The sequence below is a fragment of the Lytechinus variegatus genome, chromosome 5 (assembly GCF_018143015.1).
Source record: "Lytechinus variegatus isolate NC3 chromosome 5, Lvar_3.0, whole genome shotgun sequence".
NCBI lineage: Eukaryota > Metazoa > Echinodermata > Echinoidea > Temnopleuroida > Toxopneustidae > Lytechinus > Lytechinus variegatus.
Genome location: NC_054744.1, coordinates 36,068,072 through 36,090,455, shown reverse-complemented (window position 1 = coordinate 36,090,455; position 22,384 = coordinate 36,068,072). Strand labels below are relative to the sequence as shown.

Sequence of the window (22,384 nt, the reverse complement as noted above, 5' to 3'; positions counted from 1 at the left end):
ATTGAAAGGTCTTCTCGCTTAGCCGTATTGTTAGAGACGTTCGTGAGCATCCCTTTTTTCACTCTCTAAAATGTCTGCGACATTAAAATCATAAAAACAGTGGAATCGTTAAATTTTAGTGAGGCTATGAATGTTTATCATTTACGTTAACTATCAGTTTACCAACATATACCAAATTTACAAGCACTGTGTGGGTAGACTTCGAATTATCAGTCATTTCGATGCAATCCCAAAATTGATGAAAATATAACAGAAATTTGATATAACATTGAAAAATCCTTATTTTCGAATCCCCTTAAATTTTCATTTTCTTTAAAAGCATCTTAGTACATTTTTTAGAATTTTTCATAAATGATAACGGCAGTGGATTTTGTGCTCCAGTTTTTTTAAGGAAAAGACAGGCATTTGAAATCAGGTAATTTTTTTTTATATTTTCAAAAGAAAATAGTTAGATTCGAACAACTTACTAATAGTTCTCCAAAAGAAGGGTTATATTCTATTTTTTGTGTGTAAATGATACATGACGCTAAATTTTACGAGTATATCAATGCATGGGGGATAACCTTTTCCACAATGAGTTTCGTAATTGAGAGAAAAATCCAGTTATTTCCTAGCACGCGAGCCGCAGAATGATAAATTTTAGCGTGCGCACACTGGCTGATCGCCGTGTCTGCGGGGACGGATATCTAGTCCCATACTGGTGTAAGGTCATATTTTCTACGTACCTTTTCCCTTGTAATGATCACTTTGCACTTTAATGCTTAAGTTTGTCACTTAATCTGTGAAAATTGATGGCTAAACGATTTTCGAAAGTGCTCGGAATAAACCTGACACATGAATGATTTCATTTTCGAGAATTATTATTTCTTTCCTGAATTACTAAAAGGCAAATTTAAGTCAAGATTGCATTATGTAACATACTCACATTGGACTGTATACATAGCGCATATGTGTGCGTGGGGTGTCTATAATCATCTAAATTGTGATGTAAATATAATCATATTGTAAGCAAAAATCATGATGGGTGTCATAGCAGGGGCGGATCCAGCTTTTTATAAAGGGGGTTGGGGTGGTATGCGAGGGAGCGAAGCGACCGAGTCCAAGCGAGCGGACCGAGCGAGGGGAGAGGGTGTGGGAGGGGGGTGTCCCCCCCTCCCACAGGAGAGAAATTTTTTGAAAATCTGTGTGTGAAAATGGCGTTTTCTTGCATCTAAAACTCCACTATTTTTGGTATAGAGGTTAAATGAATACATAGAAATAGAATAAAATTAAATTAAAAAATGGTCCGCGGATTTTTTTTTTTTTTTTTTTTGGGGGGGTTGCAACCCCCCCTCTAGATCCGCTTCTGCATAGTCTGAGTTTTCTTTGTGTAAAAGAAACAAAATACTGCATGTATGTCATTGTATGCAATGCATGGCAATTTCAATCAGTTTATATTTTTCTTTTGTTTAGTCAGCGTTTAGTCTTCAATGTACATAATTGGTTTTTTCAAGCGGTGTTAATACCAAAGAGCTCGATTCCGGCACTTCGACTAAAATTGGATATGATACAAACTATTTATTTACTGCAGCCAACGAGTTCCTGACACAATTTACTTCTTTGAATATAAACTACATTATGAATATCACCGGAACGGTTTTAAGATAAAAAAAGAATTACCTTTTTTCGCAAATGAATATACTTTACTACAGTTGTAGCTGTAAAATTACTTTCTCTTAATCCTTTCCTCTTATATATCAAGTCGCGCATCATAATTGCAAAAGTGTTTTTAATGTCCAGTTTTCAAGCCATAATACTAAAAGATTTTCACGGGCTCATTAGGCTTATTACATTAATAGATAAGATGTCAATTTAATAATTACTATGTCATTTTTAAAAATGGACTCGAATATTGACAAGTTCTATTTCGCGCTTTGGAAGAGAAATATGAACATAGTCATCATTTTCATTTGATGACATAATGTTCTAAGGATGTCCGGGTGCTATATGTCAAAGCTCAAAGGAATATATTGAAACATATCAGCTTATTTCAAACTGTGATCCATATCCACCTATAACAATTTTCCCACAAAGTGCTTGAAATACAGAGCCTAAATTGTCCCTTTTACAGATCAGAATATCAAATATTTTAATCCCTTTTTGATAAGATAAATTGTCTGTTCGCGCTTCGCGCTGGCGGTAATTATTTAGTTGGTGGATACACATTGAGGATCACAAACATTGCCCAGAATATTTAAATTTTAGGACAAATACTTGGAAAAAAAAGCTCGCTCTTTGGTGGTACCCTTAAATATTTTTGTTGAATTTTTAACTCAATATATTGCTTTGACCGCCACCCCCTTCACACACGATTTATATATCCCCGTCTACTAACAGCTCTTTATGGAGGGAGGGGGGGGGGGACATTTTTTTAAAATTGCAGCTCGATACTTTTATATTGCTCTCACCCCCCCCCCCCCCCCCCCGATCAGATGATAACGCCACTTGACATACGTGATTTCAATTGCCATATGCCCCAAGATCCACTGACTATTCATCTAGCTTACACATTAAAAAAAACCGGAGAGTTGTCAAACTCAACAGAAATATACAAAGAAATAACAACAAAATGACATACTATAGAAAGAAAGAATAAAAAAAATTGAGAACTTGGTAGAATAGAATGTTGAAATTTTTTACCCCCACCCCCACACCCGATCTATTACGTATTAGACAATGATATGAAATTAGGCTGATCTGCCTTTTATTTGTGCACGATATTCTGAACTAAAGTCTTGATATGACCATTGACATATGGGTTATAAATTTTCATAGTTTGATCACACCATATCCATTTTAAATTCCTGGAAATTCCAGCAACAATACATGTTGTCATGTGTACGACACACATTTTCTTTATTAAAAAGTATCACGACACCAACGTTGAAACTGTGCAAAGGCCTTTAATGGCGAACTCCACTGGGTTGATACATAACCTATGGGTGATGAACATACGTGGTGTTCGTCGAAGGTTCAAAGTTTGTTGACCTCAAATTTTGACGTCTCGTACATAACTTTTCTTATAAATGTCCATTGTGTTGAACCCCCCTCTTATGAATCCCCACATTGTCTAAAAGTAAACCCCACCCCAAACTTCTTATCCCCCGGCTGCCTCTTTCTCACTCATTTTTTCTTGCTTTTGTTTTTCTTTATCTCCCCAGCCCCTTAATTCTTCACTCTCTCTTTCCCATCGGCCATTCTCTCCCCGTCACCACCCCTCTCTTACCACAAACAATCAACATCCTCCTCTTCTCCGAATCTCGATCTTCCCCTCTTTTTTTGTCAATGTCATCTTTCACACATGCCAAATTTTAGTTGATTATTAAACATCTTATCACGCCACGAGACCATCATACAATCAATCCAATAGTTTATTTTATTTTATTCATGACCGCACATGCACAAAACGGATACAACACCCATCACAAATCACACAAATATTCTTTTCCTGTTAATGTTATCAACATTTTCTGTCTTTTTTTATTTTCATATTTAATTTATGTATTCATTAATGTATTATTTTTTTCTTTATGTATTTATTTATTTATCTATTTTTTTTTTTTGGGGGGGGGGTGGGTGGTCAGACGATTTTTGTAGCAGGCCTATGGTATAAAAATAAACTTGTCATAATTGAAACAAGTCAAGAGCAGTCCAGAAAAGAAAAATATTGCATAAAGAAAAAAAAAGTGTTAACCCCTGTGGTTTGTCTGTCAATGCACAGCACCCCCCCAAAAAAAAAACAAAAAAAACTCAGTGGACATTCCCATTGATACAAGTTAAGAGCAGTCCGAGAAAAAAAAACTTGCATAAAGAAAAAACAAGTGTTAATCCCTGTGGTTTGTCTGTCAACGCCCCAAGCCAAGGTTGATACTTTGTTGAAGCCCGCAATGCACCACGTGGTCAAAAGGCAAGCTAGGGAGTGTTTCAAAAAGAGTTTTGTCAGTGATTTTGTTTGTGTAGAGGGATGTTACAAGCTAGGAAACCCTCGCATGTGATTGGCGGAAAGCAAATCTGTTGTTGAAACCACTGAAAAAAACTCTTCATGAAATGCTCTCCGTCTCGGTCGACTTTGTTGTTTACTGTAGCTGTGTACACGAGTGCATGGAGCTGAGCCGACATGCACCCCAGAATCAGTAGCAGTGGGACCGTGGCCTTATGCAGCGGCTAACGGAGCTCAGACAGTAGTTAAGGGGCGATGTATTCATTTCGAGGTTAGATTACTGGATTCTGATTTCATTAAATACGTTGAGAGAGCCAAAGAACTTATTGTTTTGGCTTAATTTTACTGTAAAAATACCCATAAACGACAATACAAAAGAAAATACCGGTATGATATTTTCAACTTTTGGTATGACGGTATTTCGGCATTGAAATTTCAACGGCGGTATCCATACCGGTATGACTTTCATACCGAACGGTATTACTAATACCGGTATATCGAAAAAGCTTAGCGACAGCACACAAATAGCGCGATTTGCGAATTGCGTGCTGTCGCCAAGCGAAAGACAACTCAATGACAATGAAATCAAGATGGCGACGTAAACACGATAGTGAGCCGTCTGTGTACGAGGAGTAATATTTAAAGAAGATTTTAAAATGTTAAAAAACTCCTGGAAACAGACGGCTCCCAGCTATCTACGTTTAGCCGTAGATCTATCTTCAAATTTTCTGGCAGCTGAGCCTGAGGCCGAGTTGAGTTCTATCAATATGACATGTTTCCACAGCTCCTCCAGGATGCAGGAGGAGGCACAACGAAGTCCCAGTGCAGTTAAAGCCTATTTTTGGCTAGTCTTGAGGACTCCATGATGATGTCTTTTTTTAATCTGACATATACTTCTTCATCATTGGAGTCTTGAACAGGCCTTCATATATGTATAAGAGAACTAGGTAAATAAAGATGGATTTCCCTAGGAAATCCATCCTTCTTTTGATGAAAGAATCACGTCAAATATTTTTATTTTATTAATTTCTACACCTTCCTACGCCTAATGCAAGGTTTTAAAAAATCTTCAGTAAAAATGTTACAAAATGAAGGTTTCTTACCAGATTGATGTCGTGTAGACCCCTCGATCCACATGTAAACAACACAAATACAATAGCGTCGACCCTTGAACCGCTTATGAATTACGTACTTCCGATAACCAATGCCGTTTTGATGAATAACTTATAGATAAAATATATTATTTCACAAATACCAAAATTTATTACGTGATTAGTATAATACTGCTAATTATTTATAATCACATAATAAATTTATAAATGGTTAGGACCGAAAACAAGAAAAACTGCTTATAAAACGTGCCCTGCATAAAATACTTAAAGATTACACTCTACACACCATCCTATCACATGCGTAGATTGATCCAGACACAACACTTGTACAGCTCGTGATCATAGAGGAAATCAAATATGACAGAGAGCGATAAAAGAAGATGAAAGAAATGAATAACCTTCTCAGCCATATACAAATTACATTGAATACATATTTCTTATTGTACTTAAAACTACTAATTAGTACTAGATCTTAAATTGCAATTTAGACTATTCTATTCATGCACCCCAAATCATAGAGCAATGTTGAATGACAAAGAGGAATGTGCAAGTTTTTGCTTTGATGAATTGGGTAATTATGAACTGTAGAATATGTTTGGAACATGTAAAAATGTGCAGTAAAAAGTTTTTAGTGAAAATTTGAACATGAATATTGATGTACATGTTCAGTGTTTCAACCTTTTTCAAGTAATTTGCAGGTATGATTTTCATTTAAAAAAAACAATGACATACCAAGTTGGAGATAAATGATGCTGTTTGTAATCAACAGGGCTATGCGTTTCTGTATTTGATGAATCTTGTCTAGTTTTGTTTTGTAGATATTTCCATAAATGACATCAAATGAAATAATTTAAATGGGGAGGGGGATTTATGAACTCAAAATTTCATCAATTTGTTCCTTGGGAGATTATTTTTGACTTTAAACATAAGACACAGTACTATGGGATATTTTAGAACAGGCATAATCAATATGACATTTCCAATCAAGACACTCCTTGATGTAAATACTCTAAGAGAGATATATTTTACTTACGTTCAATTAAAACATGTAACAGATTCCAGTAATTTGCTCTATTTTTCTTCTAATAAGAAATTACATATCCCATGATATAAAATGCTTGCAATCTCTCGCCTGTCAATAACATAGAGCTGGCCGATAGTACATGAAAACATTCAATATGACCTTTCCAGTTTGACAAAATGATTTTCAAAATCTAATTTTCTAATTCCTTATTGGAATAGAAAGCAGCGTTATGAATTGTGCAGTGTCATATTGGTGAGGGGTTTGAATGCCATTTATAAAAGACAGATGAAACACCGCCGAAATCATATGGCTGAAATTCTTTTGTTTACAATTTGCATTTCAGGTCAAGTGAAGGTTTTCAGATCACTCTATGCCTACACAGCCCAGCAAGTAAGTGCAGTGTTCGTAAGGTCATACAATATCTCATTAAATCCTATTAAACCTTGTAACATTGAAACTTTATAGTGAATCACAGATGGGGGGGAGGGGTGAGGCAGTTATGTATAATGTGGTATGAACTTGCAACATACATTCACATATTGTTTGCATAAATTATTAATTTAGTGATATAGCCTACATGTAGTACATGTATGAATTTATTTAAATTTTGTTTGAATCTAGGTTTAAAACATTGTGATTATACAGCCTCTCAATATCAAAAAGGCACAATGGGAGAATGGCCAAGTTTTTTGATACTCAAAGAATTTAGGCATTCCTTAACGGTGTAAGCCAATCCCGGCACTCTCTTTATTATGCATGTCCAGTGTCTCCTAGCATGAAGAAATACTACAGAAAATGGTAGTGAATGATTTGGGATAACTTTTTTTTTATATGATACATGTACCTTTTCACTACATCTAATTCTTTTATTCAATATTAAAGGGTGTATGTAAATACATGTACATGTATATTAAACATGAAATGCAATACATAACCTAATCATTGATATCCATAAGTTTGATGGAGCTTGTACACACGCATGTGACGCAAGCTCATACGCATTACCTTTGAGGCCGAGGAAAAGTACTCAAGGCCCATATTCTGAAGTCGGATTTCACTTAATAGACCATGGTCTTACATGTACTCTGTGCTAAAATTATGGAGAGCTAAAAACAAAAACATTCTGCTTATATTGTATATTGTATATTTCATACTGCTTTGTTTCCCTTTGATTTCAAAATGAAGAAATATTTCAGTTATTCTGTAACAGTTATTTAATAATGATTTAAGTGTCAGAAGAGTTCATAAATTGAAGTGTACTAATAGAGGTTTCTGCACCAATTGGTTCTCCATAGTTAAACGAAAACTTCAAACCAGGGTTTGATTTCCACCTGAGTTCAGAATACGGGCCCATAACACACTAATGGGGCCTTGCCAATTGATGCATAAAGTGCTCCATGTACCCACACACGCAATAGAAACAAGTGCGTGTGTTTTATTTTTATTTGTGTATTAACTTTGTGCGCGCTTGACCTTTTGGAGAAGTTTTATTTTTTCTGGTGGTTTGAAAAGAACATGTGGAAGTTTCATCCACAATGACGACAATGTACTGTTAATTAATTATTTTAAGAATAATCAGCTATCATGTTTAGGTTTAAACTTTCTGAAAAACTCAATCAGGAATAAAACAAGTTTGAGCGTTGACATTTTAGGCAACAGTTGAATTAAAGGCTTCAACTTAATTAGTACTTACACTTGTAAACAATGTGCACATTGACTTTGCATAATTTGAAGAATATGCATTATTGTCTTATAATTCTAATTTCAAAGAATATTAATCAAAATACCGGTATTAAAGCAAATTAAATGTTCCTTTCTCTATAGATAACATTGTTTGCTAATATGGAAACTTGATTTATTTTTGATATCATTCAACATTATAAGGTACCTATTATGATTATTCAATTTGTTAAAAACATACCGATAGAATATTGAGTGTAGGCCTATATTTTTATTGTTTAATTTCCCTATTTGCATTCCATCAAATTTCTCTTATATTTCCAGAGTGATGAATTGACATTTGATGAAGGTGACCTACTCTATGTGACTGAAATGGTGGGTAATCAAAATATTTATTTACATTCAACCTTGTCTACTGCAAACACTAGATACTTTTACAATGTACAGGAATTACACAAGTCAGTATTTCATTTATTTATTCATTACTTATGTCTATTAATTGGTGAAATTGTATACTGTTATTTTTGTACTGATTATTTATGTCTGACTCTATGTCATGTCTGTATTTTGTATTAATGTTGAATAAGTGTTGTCATGTAAATTTTAGTGCCAGCGGAGGCCAAATTTCTGTGTTTTTACAGACAATAAATATTTGAATCTTGAATCTTTATTTATTTGAAATGGTTGTTTGTTAAGTGACAAGATATTATTCTCATGAGGCAACATTCCAGAATCGTTTAATTTTACATAAAAATATCATGAATAAATTGAAAAAAAATAATATTCCATACTTTCAATACACATTTCATAGATTGTTAATCATGAAGGTAGTAGATCAGTATTATCGATTCTGAGGTAAGCTTTAATTATTTTGCAAAGACAAGTTGACATTAATGTCCCAGATCCAGATGTATGATGATATTTTGACAATTAAGCATGATTTAAAAGATTTTCTCATGAAATAATCGTTTGCTGCAACTACATTACCTTTAATAGTGATAGTTTCCAGTACCATAGTTTGAAATATATTCTTTGTTCAAACTTTTATAGCTACATGTACATTTAATTGCAGTCATGATTTGTAGCTCAAGTCCTTGAAAGCATGGATTGGTTTCTGTTCCTATTCACATTTCGATTAAAATGTTATTTGTCTAGTACTTAGACCTGAAATCAATCAGTGTCGGTCTGTTTATATAGTCGTTTTTTTTTAACAGTACAATATGAAAGCTTATATTAATGTTTGTGTGACATCCTTATGCATGCACGATGCGCATAATTATTTTGAAAATTGAGGGTTGTCCAGATCGCACCACTTGCCAGTTTTAGTAAAAAAATTATAGTCAAAATACTCATTTCGTTTTCTACTTTATTATGGAAGCTAAGCTTGAGTTTGTTAAAATTCAAAGTTTTGATGTCTCATTGAATATCCACCTCGCTGGATGTTTCCTTATTCTGATAATAAACTAAAAATCTGGCACCCATTTAATAAAACTTACTATAATAAGTTACACATTTGCAATAATTATACAATATTGATTGGCCTTGAGGGGAACATCAAATATGTTGCCTGCAACAGAATCATATGGGTCTTTAGACGAGGGCAACATGGTTCTTTTAAGGGCAATATATTTGATGTTTCCTGAAAAAGAGCCAGTCAATGTTACTACCTACAGCTTTATGGTGCAATTCAAGCTATTATTTAGAACACTTTGTATGACTGTAGCTCTGTGGCCCGTTTCATAAAAAGATACAACTGTTGTAACTTTGCTATAATGGCAACTACCAAGGCAAACTTGATTTTGATTGGCTGCTGAGCCCTGTTACCATGGTAGTTGCCATAATGCCTAACTTGCAATACAAACTTTGTATCTCTTTATAAAATGGGCCCCAGATCAGATGTCAGTTATTCACGAACTTAGCGAAATAATCCTTGTTAGGCGATTGTGACGTAAATTGTTACCTCGCAGTCATGCATGGCGCGCTCAAAGCGCAAAAATCTTGCACTTGGGTTTGATCAGCTTGGAATGTGTATATGCACTGATCACCAGCGCATTATCTTCAATGTGTTGCTTGACAAACTGGTTCCAACCAGATTTTGCAAATATTGAAATTAGTGATCAAAATTGGCTCTAAGTTTTCAGTTTAGATATAGTCTCTAGTCACGATATAATTCTTAAATTTAATGGCAAATTATTTTAAAGAGAAGGTGCTGAGGCAGAGAAAGCTTGCTCACCATGGGCTACTCCTGTTTGGGGGTCTTTAGAAGATGCTCCTGTGATGATCTCAGGCTACGAGCTCGTTTTGACTTGCATTAAATACTTTTCTCAGTTTGAAATTGAAGTTTAGAGTTAAAAGGAGTTAATTGTGTAAATTCCAGACTCAAAAATAAGTAACCACTTATTCAGTTGCTCACTCGATTTGTCGAGAGATTTGTAAAGCAATAGTAAATTATAAAACTGAAACAAGAATAATCTGGAATAATCAATGGTTTGATTGCCTATCATTCTTTTCAAACTGAATTGATTAATGAGGCTGATCTATTGTTCATTTTAGATAAATAGTTACACTCAAGGCCTATATGTTTTAATATGTATTGTTGAGTATACTGTTTCCACATTCTGTCTGTTTGACTGACTCTGATTCTTTCTCTCTTTCCTTTTCTATCCTCTTTCTCTCTCTAGGTGGTTTCAAACCGCCTCGATCACAAGAATCCCTGTTAAATTACGAGAACTTTTGAAGGCTAAAAAATACCCGTTAATTATTCTTGCATTCACACCACCCTGAAACATACCCTTTCGGGATAAGTTCCTGAAGTTACGAGCATGGGCAGTATGGTCTGATAAGCAGGCAAGGCGCGAGATTCAAAATCACTAGCCCAGCAGCCACCCACGGTGCCCAAGCCCAAACGACACGCTGGGCTAACAGTTCCCGTAAATTACATGTACTTTCACATTGCCAAAATACCTGCGACCTTGGAAAAATCCCCGCGAAAGTTCTCATAATTTCGCCAAGTACCTGCTATTTAGCTTGTATTTTCTTTCGGGGAAATTACGTGTAGTTTGATTTCACATTACGAAAATACCTGGTATTTTCTGATCGGGGTAAATTTCCCGATCAGAGAATACCTGGAACTGACGAACTTCGAGGCGGTCTGAAACCACCTTGTGTGTCTGTCTTGGTGTAACTGTGTGACAAAGTCTGTTTTGCAAGACTTATTATTTCCTTTCCATTTGTCACTTCCCTCTTCCTTCTATCTTGTTAAAAGCTTTACATTGTGTCATCTATCCATTTGGTCCAGGATATAATGTCCACTGTCCATTTTGTTGTTAAAGGGAAAGTAAACACAGAAAATAAATCTATGTGGATGAAAACAAAATAATATACGTGTACATGGACTATTCATGTGGGCCAGTTATTTCAGAAAGCTCTATATTTGTAAATTAAGTTTGAAGAAATGTTAATCACAAATTCATCTATGTGACAAACTATGTACACATATTACCAGGGAAATTATAACAGTTTCCCCTGCACATACATGTACATAGGGCTTGGCATTAGCTGTGATCAGGTGGTAAGGGTAATTTATCTCGCTGATTTTAATGAAGATGATTTTTGTTTTGTTATCTCGTATAAAATGGATCTCGGAATACCACCCCTGACTATGTGATTGAAATGTTGCATTGTCAGTCAGATGAAGCCTCCACTAAAGTATCCACTATTACCTAGAAATACAGTTCAACACTTATACTGACCTTTATTCAATAATCGAATCAGTCAGTTCATGATGTCTTTTTTTCAATATTTTTTTCTGTTTGCAGACAAATGATGGTTGGTGGAAAGGAAGATGTGGAAACAAATCTGGTCTTATTCCTGGAAACTATGGTATGGTTTCACCCTGCATTGATCTTGTTTTGACTGTTTCAAAGCCACCGCACACCTTACAACTGGGCTACGATCCGATTTTGGAACAAATCCTTTTTTGCTAATTTTCTGTTGATGTGAATGAATACATGTAGAAATCTTTTAATTTAAGGTTCAAATTAACTATAAGGACATTGATATCATATTTTTAATAATTGCAAGCCTTTATTTTGGAGTATGGATGAATTGGTTTCAAACCCTAGCCAATTGTACGATTCTTATGTCTTTATGAGTCGTTATTTAATTCGTTTGAATTATTTTCATAAGGAGGGTAGCCTTTTCATGGATTTGAACATACATATTCATATACTGATTTAGAACTTTGCGCAGTAAGATGTTTCATGACTCTATATTCTAACAAAAAATCAGCTCAGACCAGTTTTAAGTGTACAATGGCCTTTAGACTAGAGTCTAAATCCAGACAATGTTAACATTACTTGACAATAGATTAAGTTCACAGATCTAAAATCAAATCATATTTTCCATATGTTCTATCAAGATACTATTTTCATTTTTTAATCTAAGAGGGAGTGACTGTTTCTATGGGTTCTATTAAAGTGTTGAAAAAACAAGAAGAGAAAGAAAAGAAGCCCTTGGGAGAATGAAGAAAGAATGGGGATGGAAAAGAGACTGATCTTTTGCATTAACTAACTACGCTATTTCAATGTTTTGCATCAAAATACTCTAAGTCATCTGTAGGTTAGCTTGTCCCACACCCATGTCCAGCCCCTCGCTAATAAAGTGCCCTACATGTAGTGCTGCTCCTGATCCAAGTTTTGTTAATGTGTATGGAGTAATTTTATTGATAAAGCATGTGTGTCGGAATGACCCCCCCCTCCTTTGAATAGTCTTCAAAGCAATTTAGCAAGCATGAGGAATAACAGTCCCTTATTGGTTCAGCATGTAGATACGGTGACCCTCTCCTGACCAAGCACTGGCTGAATTTCTCTTACTGTAGTTCCATGCCTGTAGGGGAAATGAAGTGGTATTTTAAGTTGCTAATGATTCCTTTAGATTGCAAATTGCTGATACATTAGCATACCAGATTCAAAGTTGTTGTATGGTGGAAGGAATGGGGGAAGAGGGGGGGGGGGGGTCATTGCAATCTTTGACAAATACAAATATTTCCAGGAGGGCTGGGAGGTTCATGCTTGCTGAGAAGAAAGAAAAATGGTGGAAGGGGTTGCTGAAATCCTTTGATTATCTTTGAGCTTATATTTTTGGTGTATAATCCTAACTCCATTTATTGCTGTATTGGTGTGTAAACAAAGTTTGAGAATCCCACTCCCAGCTTGAAAGTAAAGCACATTTCTGTTCACTTTGGTTTATTTTCCTGTTTATTTCCCCCTGCTTTGAATAAACCTTTAGTTGAAGAAAGCATGGAGTCTGTAGATTACCCCCTCCACGAAGCAGCCAAACGAGGCAATCTAGCCTTCCTTCAAGAATGCATCGCAAATAAGGTAAGGCGGCATTAGAGTACCCAAGTGTTATGCCATACTCTTTTGTTGTCATAAATACAAGTTCTAGATAATAGAAATGTGAACTGTAGAATAACACGTTTGGTTCTCTTTATTATTTTTTAAATTTTATTAATTTGTAATGGGTTGAATCAGAAAAAGAATGAAACCAAAGATGGACCACTAGCCCTTGCAAGTAAAATATTAAACCTTGGTTTCATATTGTAAAATGCTATTTGGTGGGTGTTTCATAAAGCTTTTTGTAGGTTGTGAGCGACTTTAAGAACGACTGGTGATCCTTACAAGATAAATCATCACCAATGAACAATTTTTGAATAACATTTACTAAAAGAAAGGATCACTGGTCATTTGTAAGTCGCTCGTAACTTACAAACATATTTATGAAGCATCCGCCAGGTTTATACAGAATACTAGAGTCGCTGTGTGTATGTAAATCAAAATCAAGAGTTCCAAAAGATTTTGTGCGTTAGGTGTGACCAGGCGCCATTGGACTAAGTTTGGTATCTCAACCATCCATTGGTAATTTTCATGAACTCTTTGATTATAATTAGCTGTTGAGCATTGTCTCCATGGTAACCCATTTTTCTTTTTTTTTACTTTACTACATGTATATATGTGACATTTCATCAGTCGATTTTACCTTACTTTATCCTTGGAAACATTGAAGTAAACCTTTTCTTTCATTGCCTAGCATAGTGTTCAGTTTTATTTCCTTCTTTGAGTCAGTGGTATTTAATTCTTCCCCACACCTGCATTATCTACATGTTTGTATTTGAATTTATCTTTCTTGGTATTGGTTTATTCTGCATTTTTGTGCAATATGACAGGAATAGATTTTATAGCTTTCTTTCAGGGTTTTTCGTAATCATCTTACAAAACTAACCATGCTCTGCACTAAACAAACCATAAAACAACCATAAAAGTACATCAGTTTTAAGTGCCAGAATGACTAAATGACAAATTTAAACTAAGATTGAAACTCTTGCTCTGGGTCCCGCGTCATAAATACTTGATATTATAGTAAATGCACAATATCAATAACAAAGTTGGTATCAGCCAATAAAACTGAATGATTTCAGTAGCTTTAAACTGTTATTGTAAATTTGTTGCTATAACAAGTTTAATGAAATGAGGCCCCCTCGTCTTTATGTACATGAAGGTATAGCCTACTACAAGCAAGATCTACTTACCAGTTAATTGTAATGCTCTGAAAATCAACCGTAAGCAACAATGGCCACTTGATATTCAAGAGGTATAACGTTTGTATTGTGATGGTTAGATAGAGAACACAATAGCTTGTTGTAAACTAAATTAATAAAGCAAATGTGTATCCCATTTCAGCTAGTTTTGTTTTATCTCAGAGGGACATTAAAAAAAATAAAAGTCTCCGTAAAAAATATGTTTGTAATATTATCCTACATGTACATTATCATACAAAACATGGATTGAACAGGCCTTGTCAAAAGTGGTTGCCCCCTGAAAAAAAAATGCTTGTGGACTTGAAAATCGTTTGATTTAGTTTGTACATTCAAAAGCAATTTTGTTTTTAAAATGTTGACTGTTAACTTTTAACATGTATGTATAATTTACAAGTTACCTCGGGGAACAATTATTATGGTATTGCCTCACAATTTTTAATATATTTTTGTAGAACTGATTTGCAAAAAATTATCTGTAATAAAGGTTTTTAAGTTGTTGTACAGAGCATTATTAAAAGCAATTGAAAAAAATGATATCTGATTTTTATTGTTTGAGATAGAAATAAGAAATTAATATCCGAGACTCCATTTTTCCCAATTGATCGTGGGCCCGGCAGCCAGTGTGCAGCCCCAGATAGACGAGGCTCTATTCCTTGAATCGTTGAATGCCAAACAGACTAGCAGCAACTCCCTTCTTTAAACATCTTTTGGTCTGAAGTATGTGTTTCAATCAGATATGATTATATACCTCATGGAACAACCATCAGAAAGACATGACCAGGGCTTGAAGCTCTAACCTCTGCACCAACTCACAACTTTCCCCAAGTAGCTTGGACTACAGTTGTATACCCAGTATATGTTTTTGTTACCGTTTTCTCCCAACCATTTTCATCTTAATTGTTTTTCTTGATCAGGTATCGGTTAATAGTCTTGATAAGGCTGGAGCTACACCTCTGTACTGGGCAGCGCATGGTGGTCACATAGATTGCATGAGGGCATTACTAGCAATACCAAACTGTCAAATCAACGCACAGGTTGGTTTTCATTGTCCTTTATTCTTTAACTCGTGTGTAATTTAGACTCTGGTCTAAAGTTGTGGTTCAAGTATGGAAAGCCAAATGTGATACTAATCTCTAACAGAACAAGTTTTTTGCTCATTTGACTCAAATAATTCATATATGACAGAAAATAGTAACTTATATTGTTCTCTTAATCATTAAAGCATAAAGAAAGAGAAAAGTAAAAAACAAAACAAATGTGAATAAACCTTTGACAAATTCAGCTTTCCATAATATTAGCACAGACCTAGAACCATGGTTTAAGTTAAACAAAGCTTTAGAATTTGCAGGCCTTATGTATATACAATGTTCAGTATAAGATCTCTATAAAGAGGTCGCTACAGTGCTTTAAAGAGTGTATTTGAATGTTTAGAGGTCATTGAATATTACAATTTAGATTTACCATAACGTGACAGAGCAATACCTTACATGTATCTTTTTATTTATGTCCTACTTGTACCTCATCCACCACACATGGTTCAAGTATTGATTTTAAATGCATCTAGTAATAGTATGTATTCATGTTTTGGGGTCAAAGTTTGGTCAATATGGCTAAGATGACATTTTCACTTTATACACCTCAGCTGAGTGATTTATTTGTCAGTAGAATCATTTTCCTTTTTATTCTCACCCATTGTTAAAACTGAAAAAGTGGAAACTGGACAATTGTTTTCAAATTAATTTGGATATTCAGTCATGCATTATATCAGTGGTATAAATAAGATATTAATAAAAAGATAAAGGTTTGTGTTTTCAAGTTACAGTTAATGTAGATTGTTTATTTCAATGACTCTATCATATCATAGCTACCAAAACCAAGATTTTCTTTATTTTGTTACGCATTGTACAAAAGGAACAAATGCCACCATGTGTAAGGAATGTTAGATTTGTTTGTACATGGTGATTATGCAGCAATCAAAAATAATGAGTGAAATGCACAAAACGGATGCTATTAGGCCCGGAACTTGTAAAATAGAAGTTACAATCAATTTTCGGTTAAACTGCAAGTCAATGGCAAAACATATGTGACAACAGTATCCAAATTTACATTGTTAAACTAAAATACATTTTTCAATTATTAGTGAGTAAAATGCATTGTATTATGCTGCATCTTATGCCTTAAAAATCATGATTAGAATGCAGTGACTCAGAGTGAGTTTTATTTGGTATTTGAAAATTCAAGATTTATTAAAGATTATTTCTGCATACATAATCTCATAAATTATAAAAAGGCAGTTCTTTTAATTTTAGGAATAAATTTGTGATATTTACATAATGTAATCAAACTGATGTCAGGCTGGTCAAATCGATGGAAAGCTCTAGGTGGATATATGTAATAGCGCCATCTTTTGATAAAGAAGTTACATCTTACAATAGTTGCTAATACCTAGCAGGAATTCAGTGAAGTGCAACAGGCCAAATTGCTTCCTCTGTGGAAGTATTTGAATTGATTATTTAAAAAGTCACCCTTTTTTTATACACATGTCCTAGACAGGTTGATTATGGTATCACACTCGGTGTCTGTCAGTCCGTTCGTCTGTCCATTAACTTTTCGTTGTAAACGCGATAACTTCAGTTTGACTTAATCTAGGCACATATAACGTGGTATGTACATATGTATGATACTAGCATGGATCCAAGGAAGCCTATTGATTTCGAGGTCCAAAGGTCAAGGTCACAGTGACATGTTTTCATCTTTTCCTTCTCAAGTTCTTGAAAACGTGATAACTGTAGTTTAACTTAATCTAGGCTCATATAACTTGGTGTGTATGATACTAGCATGGATCCCAGGAAGCCTATTCATTTTGAGGTCAAAAGGTCAAAGTCACAGGTACATGCTGTCATCTATTCCTTCAGAAGTCATTGCCAACGCGATGACTTCAGTTTAACTAAGCTAGGCTCATATAATGTGTGTATGATCCCAGGAATCCTATCGATTCTGAGGTCAAAAGGACAAAGGTCAAGGTCACAGTGGCATTCATTCATCTTACACTTCTGAAGTCCTTGTAAATGTGAACACTTAAGTTAAGCTAATTCTAGGCTCATATAACTTGATGTGTATGATACTAGCATGGATCCCAGCAATCTTACCGATTTGAGGTCAAAAGGTCATGGTCAAAGTGACATGTTTTCATCTTACCCTTCTGAGGTCCTTGTAAATGCGATAACTTTAATTAGATTAAATTTAACCTAGGCTTATATAATTCGGTTTGTATGATACTAGCATGAATCCCAGGAAGCCTTTTGATTTTTAGGTCAAAAGGTCAGAGGTCAAGTCGTCACCTTGCACTTTTCTTGCTTGACCAATAGCTCCATTTTCCATGTTACAGATGTTTATGTGCACGCCATAGCGACACTCTTGTTCATCCATATGAATTGCCCTACAAATGTAAAGAAAACCACTTAATATATACCAAGCTATAATGCAGAAAGCAAACAAACAATATAACCACCCTTCTCAGAATAAAATAATCCTTTTGATGTTTTGTAAAACAACCAATTAAATGTTCATCTCAAAATGTTCTAGATACTGTATTCTTTTATCAAATCTGTAAGGTAATTCCATAAAATAATCAACCCCTTTGTTATGTGACCCCCCGTTTCTATGAATTTGTAATTCACTTCATGAACATCTCAAGCTATGTTAATGTAAGATGATTACAGCCTTCCATATGAACTATAATACTACTACTGCTACTAATGATCATGGTGATTATGATAATAATAATGCAACATTTATATAGCACTTAATACAATGTTTCTGAATGCTGCTTTAATTACCACAACTTTTATCCAATATATATCCGATAATGATATTCATCACCATCATCATGAATGTTTTTCTCACTATGTCTTCATAGAATAAGATTGGTGATACAGCATTACATGCAGCAGCGTGGAAAGGTCATAAGGAAGCAGTACAAATACTCTTGGAAAATGGTAAAAAATACATAGAATCATCTAATACTTTAAACTTAGAACAATCTTTGCAAGCAGGTAATTATAATTTTAAATGGACAGTTAGATAAAGTTTCAGAGAAAAATTGAATAGGAGGATACAGACCAGGGAACCCTGGATCTTGTATTTGACTAAAAATCATTCACATACGATTTTTTTTTTATAAGAATAATGTACATGTAATACTTAAAGATCTTTTATGGGGGGGGGGGGGTTGAATTAGCCAACCCCAGGTCTTCTTAGCGTTTATCTTGTATTATGTGTTTTATTTTTATGTATTCCATTTTCCTTTTTATTAAAGATGTATTTAAATTAAAGATTTCCTCATCTTTATCGTTGCTAGTCTAAAAAGTATTTTTTTTATTTTTTGACCAAAAGATGCCCGAACAGACTTGCCAAATAAAGATGGTAAAATTCCTCAACAACTATCCTCAAAAGATCCAGCTACAGCAGCACTTCTAATACCCCAGAGGAGTAAGTATACAATCACATTTCTTCCAGCAATAGGACCACCTTTTTTGTTAGATTCTAAATGTAATTTGAAAAAAAAAATTTTCAACTTGAAAGGAAATTTCATCCTAAAAATTCAATAGCCTGTATTGTGAACTCGTGCTTGATTTCAACTTTGGTTTAAGTTGTGGCTGATAGTTGTGAAAAAAGTCCAAAGCTTTAAGGATAAATATGAGACAGGTCCTTCGCAAGGGCAATGCTTTCAACTAAAGCAAAACAAAATAAAACAATATGTAACATAACATTAAGAAATGAATGCTACAGGGAGGTTTGTCAGCAAATGCTGATCACAAAGCATGGAATATTTCACAAGGTTTTGCTTCATCTGAATATGGGCTGGTCAAGCTTTCAAATTGTGATATGATAACGAATAGAAAAACAACATGAATCATTAAATCATGTAGCATTGGTAGTATATTTTGCTTTATTATTATTTTATTTACAAGGTGACATGAAACATTTTTCAATTTTAGCTGAAATACAAAAAAGCACATCAGCCGTTGTATCTGTGTACACATACAGTTATTCATTCGCCATCTTATCGTAGCAATATTTTTTGCTTGCACTTTTTTTTTTATTCGATGCTGGATGATATGCGATGATCAATTGGTGTCGGCTATTACAGATCACATGACTTGAAAGAATGAGAAGACCCAATTGTCATGAGCATGTTAGTAATCATGTATACCACATAGTGGGAGAGAACAAATTAAATACAGGAAATACTAGCAGTAATTGGTACAGTAGTTGATGAGATATCCTTGGTTAGAAATTGATATGATAAATGGATCAATCTACAGGACTCCTGTCAAGTTGCATTCAAAGAAAAATGGTACTAATCAACATGTATTGTGAGATTTGTGGTGATGGTGACCCTGAAAGCATTCATATTCTAATCACAGTACCCACAAAAAGGGGATGGAGGAATAGAGAGAGAGGGATAGAGAGCTAGAAGGGGGAGGGGGTGGATAGTTATGGAGTAGTTTAGGGGGGCAGAGTGGTGATTGTAATGTGAAAGAAGAGGTAGAAGATGGATGGAGAAAAAGAGAGGGAGAGAAAGGAAGGGTGAGTGAGTGAAGGGGAGAAGAAAGGAGGTAGATTGAAGGAGAGAAGGGGAAAGGGAAGGGAGGGAAAAATGAAAGAGTTGGAGAGGGAAAGAAGGAAATAAACTGGAAGATATAAATAAAGAAATGAAAATCAATGAATGGAAAAAAAGAAAGAAGAAAAAAAAATATTAGAGATGGTCAGACAGGCAGAAAATGGGAGAAAAGGAGAGAAGATAGAAAGAAGCATAGAGAGGGAGATGAAAAAGAAGAAACAGACAAGTAGAATGAGAAATGAGAGATTGGAATGGAGAGGGAGAGACAGACAGAGAAGGAGAATAGCAAGAAAGAGAAAGAGAGAGAGAAAAATAAAATTTTCAATGAATAGAAAGGGGCATGAATAGGACGTGAATTAATTTTCTGGTCCAGATAAATTCAAAGCGCCAGAGGGCATGGGCATATTATACAAGTATCAATCCCTCGTCTTTTCACTATACATAGATGAAGAATTCATGACCAATTTGCATTATTATTCGTAGAAAGCCACAAGTCTATGATTATTTGGATTGAGGGCCCTCGTCTTCTCTCTGCTCTAGTTGGTGTTGCCACCACATGTTGTGCCATGACAAGGGATTTGAGCCTCCCTCATATCCTTTTTTTTATTTCCTTTAATTAATTATGCCTTATTTTCAGATTAGTCTAGAATATCCATACCTTTCTCATGAAACCTCATTTGTTTTCATCAAAAATGCATTCCAATATGTACCGACAATTTGTTCAAAATGGCATGTTTTAATGTGATGAAATATTGCAATCCTGCTGTTTGACCCCCATGGGTCCCCTTTCGCAATGTCACTTCAAATATATACCTTGAATGATTCATCCACAAATGTATTAATAACAAGCAATCATCGAGCAACCCAGTTCTATACAGAATAACCTAAATCTAAACAAGGGATGCTCGCACATTGTGCAAGTGTGAAGGATGTAAGATACAATTAATTCAATTTAATTTTTCATCCTGGATTCAAACTTGTATATTTAGAATGAAAAATGTATCTTCTGTTGATTCATTCATTAGAGAATTAAACTTCTGACTACATGGCAACAATGATGGTCTCATTTTGTCGATGAATGAGAGTAATAGTAATGGATTCAGCCTCTGGATTATATCTGTAGATATTTTTTTTTCAATTTTCGTATCCCTGAATCATTTAGTAGTTGTAAATGCTTGTCTTCATAATAATTGCATAGGAAATGAATGCAGAATTACAAGGTTAAAACGTCGAATGTAGGAGTGCCTTGTCATATTTATTTTTGTGGTATTTTCTGCTGGCCTCACTTTCAATTGTAGTCTTAGGGTAAAAGTATTCATCTTTGTTTGAAAGGGTAACAAAGTTGTAATTGATATTTGTTCAAGAAATAGAAAGAAACTGATAAATAAGGGATCAACAAAGAATGAATTATGAATGTATGAACAGCATCAAAATCATGAAATTATCTACAATACTTTACTCCTACAGTAAGTTTCATAGGTTTGAAGTTGATTGAAAAGTATGTAGTTATGGATGAATTCAAAGTCGGTGTTGAATTTATGGGAAAGATATCAATTTGTATCCATTCCTAATCTAAGTTATTTTCAATTATTGAAAAATTCAAGAACTCTTTTGAACCACTCAATATCTCAAATTTTTCAAACCATTTGAAATGGCCAAATGAGGTATGAAGGACGTGGATTTGAATGAAAATTGTCACTATGTCCCCAAACCTCTATTAAACCATGCTTAGAAACAAGTTATATTTCAAGTAGATGTTGAATTAACTCCCCAATAAAGATAAAAAAACAACTATTAAATCAAATAGATATTTAAAATCAAATATGAGAGTGGAAGAGAACATTGTAAATTATACCCTTGTACACTAACCCTCACACACACACACCCTCACCCTCTCACATAATCACACACACTCAAAGAGTTGTGAAAAGATTTAGATAAAGAGTTTAATATGGCTGGGGAAATACATGAAAAGCGAAATGAGAAAGAATATCGTTTATTCTTCATTTTTGCTCCCAAATTTTGTTGGTCATCCATTGACCACCCACACCCCCATATTGATACTTCACCAAAACAAAGGCTATCAATGCACATGTACAGGTCATCTAGAGACCAACCCCACCCCTAACCAATAGTGCACCAAAACACATGTAAGGCTTTTGATGCATAGGTCATAATGAAGGTACTGCTCCCCTTCCCCCTGCCTTCCCCTCCTCCTACCCGTTCCCCTACCCCTGTTCCTGCTTCCTTCCTCCTGCCCCTTCCCCCTGTCCCCTGCTCCTACCCCTTCCTCTTGCCCCTGCTTCTGCTCCCTTCCTCCTGCCCTTCCCCCGTCCCCTGCTCCCTTCCTCCTGCCCCTTCCCCC

The 22,384-nt window shown here is 34.9% G+C and overlaps 1 protein-coding gene across 2 annotated transcripts in view; it reads left to right on the top strand.

The window, feature by feature from the left end:
- The window catches only part of LOC121416023 (osteoclast-stimulating factor 1-like), a 32,523-nt gene that overhangs the window by 1,479 nt on the left and 8,660 nt on the right, over nucleotides 1-22,384 (top strand). For both annotated transcript variants that reach the window (XM_041609452.1, XM_041609453.1), the window contains exons 2-8: nucleotides 6,459-6,505; nucleotides 8,120-8,170; nucleotides 11,614-11,677; nucleotides 13,085-13,176; nucleotides 15,308-15,427; nucleotides 18,313-18,391; nucleotides 18,789-18,884. In XM_041609452.1, the coding sequence (XP_041465386.1) occupies nucleotides 6,459-6,505; nucleotides 8,120-8,170; nucleotides 11,614-11,677; nucleotides 13,085-13,176; nucleotides 15,308-15,427; nucleotides 18,313-18,391; nucleotides 18,789-18,884 (549 nt within the window). The remainder of the gene's footprint in view (nucleotides 1-6,458; nucleotides 6,506-8,119; nucleotides 8,171-11,613; nucleotides 11,678-13,084; nucleotides 13,177-15,307; nucleotides 15,428-18,312; nucleotides 18,392-18,788; nucleotides 18,885-22,384) is intronic.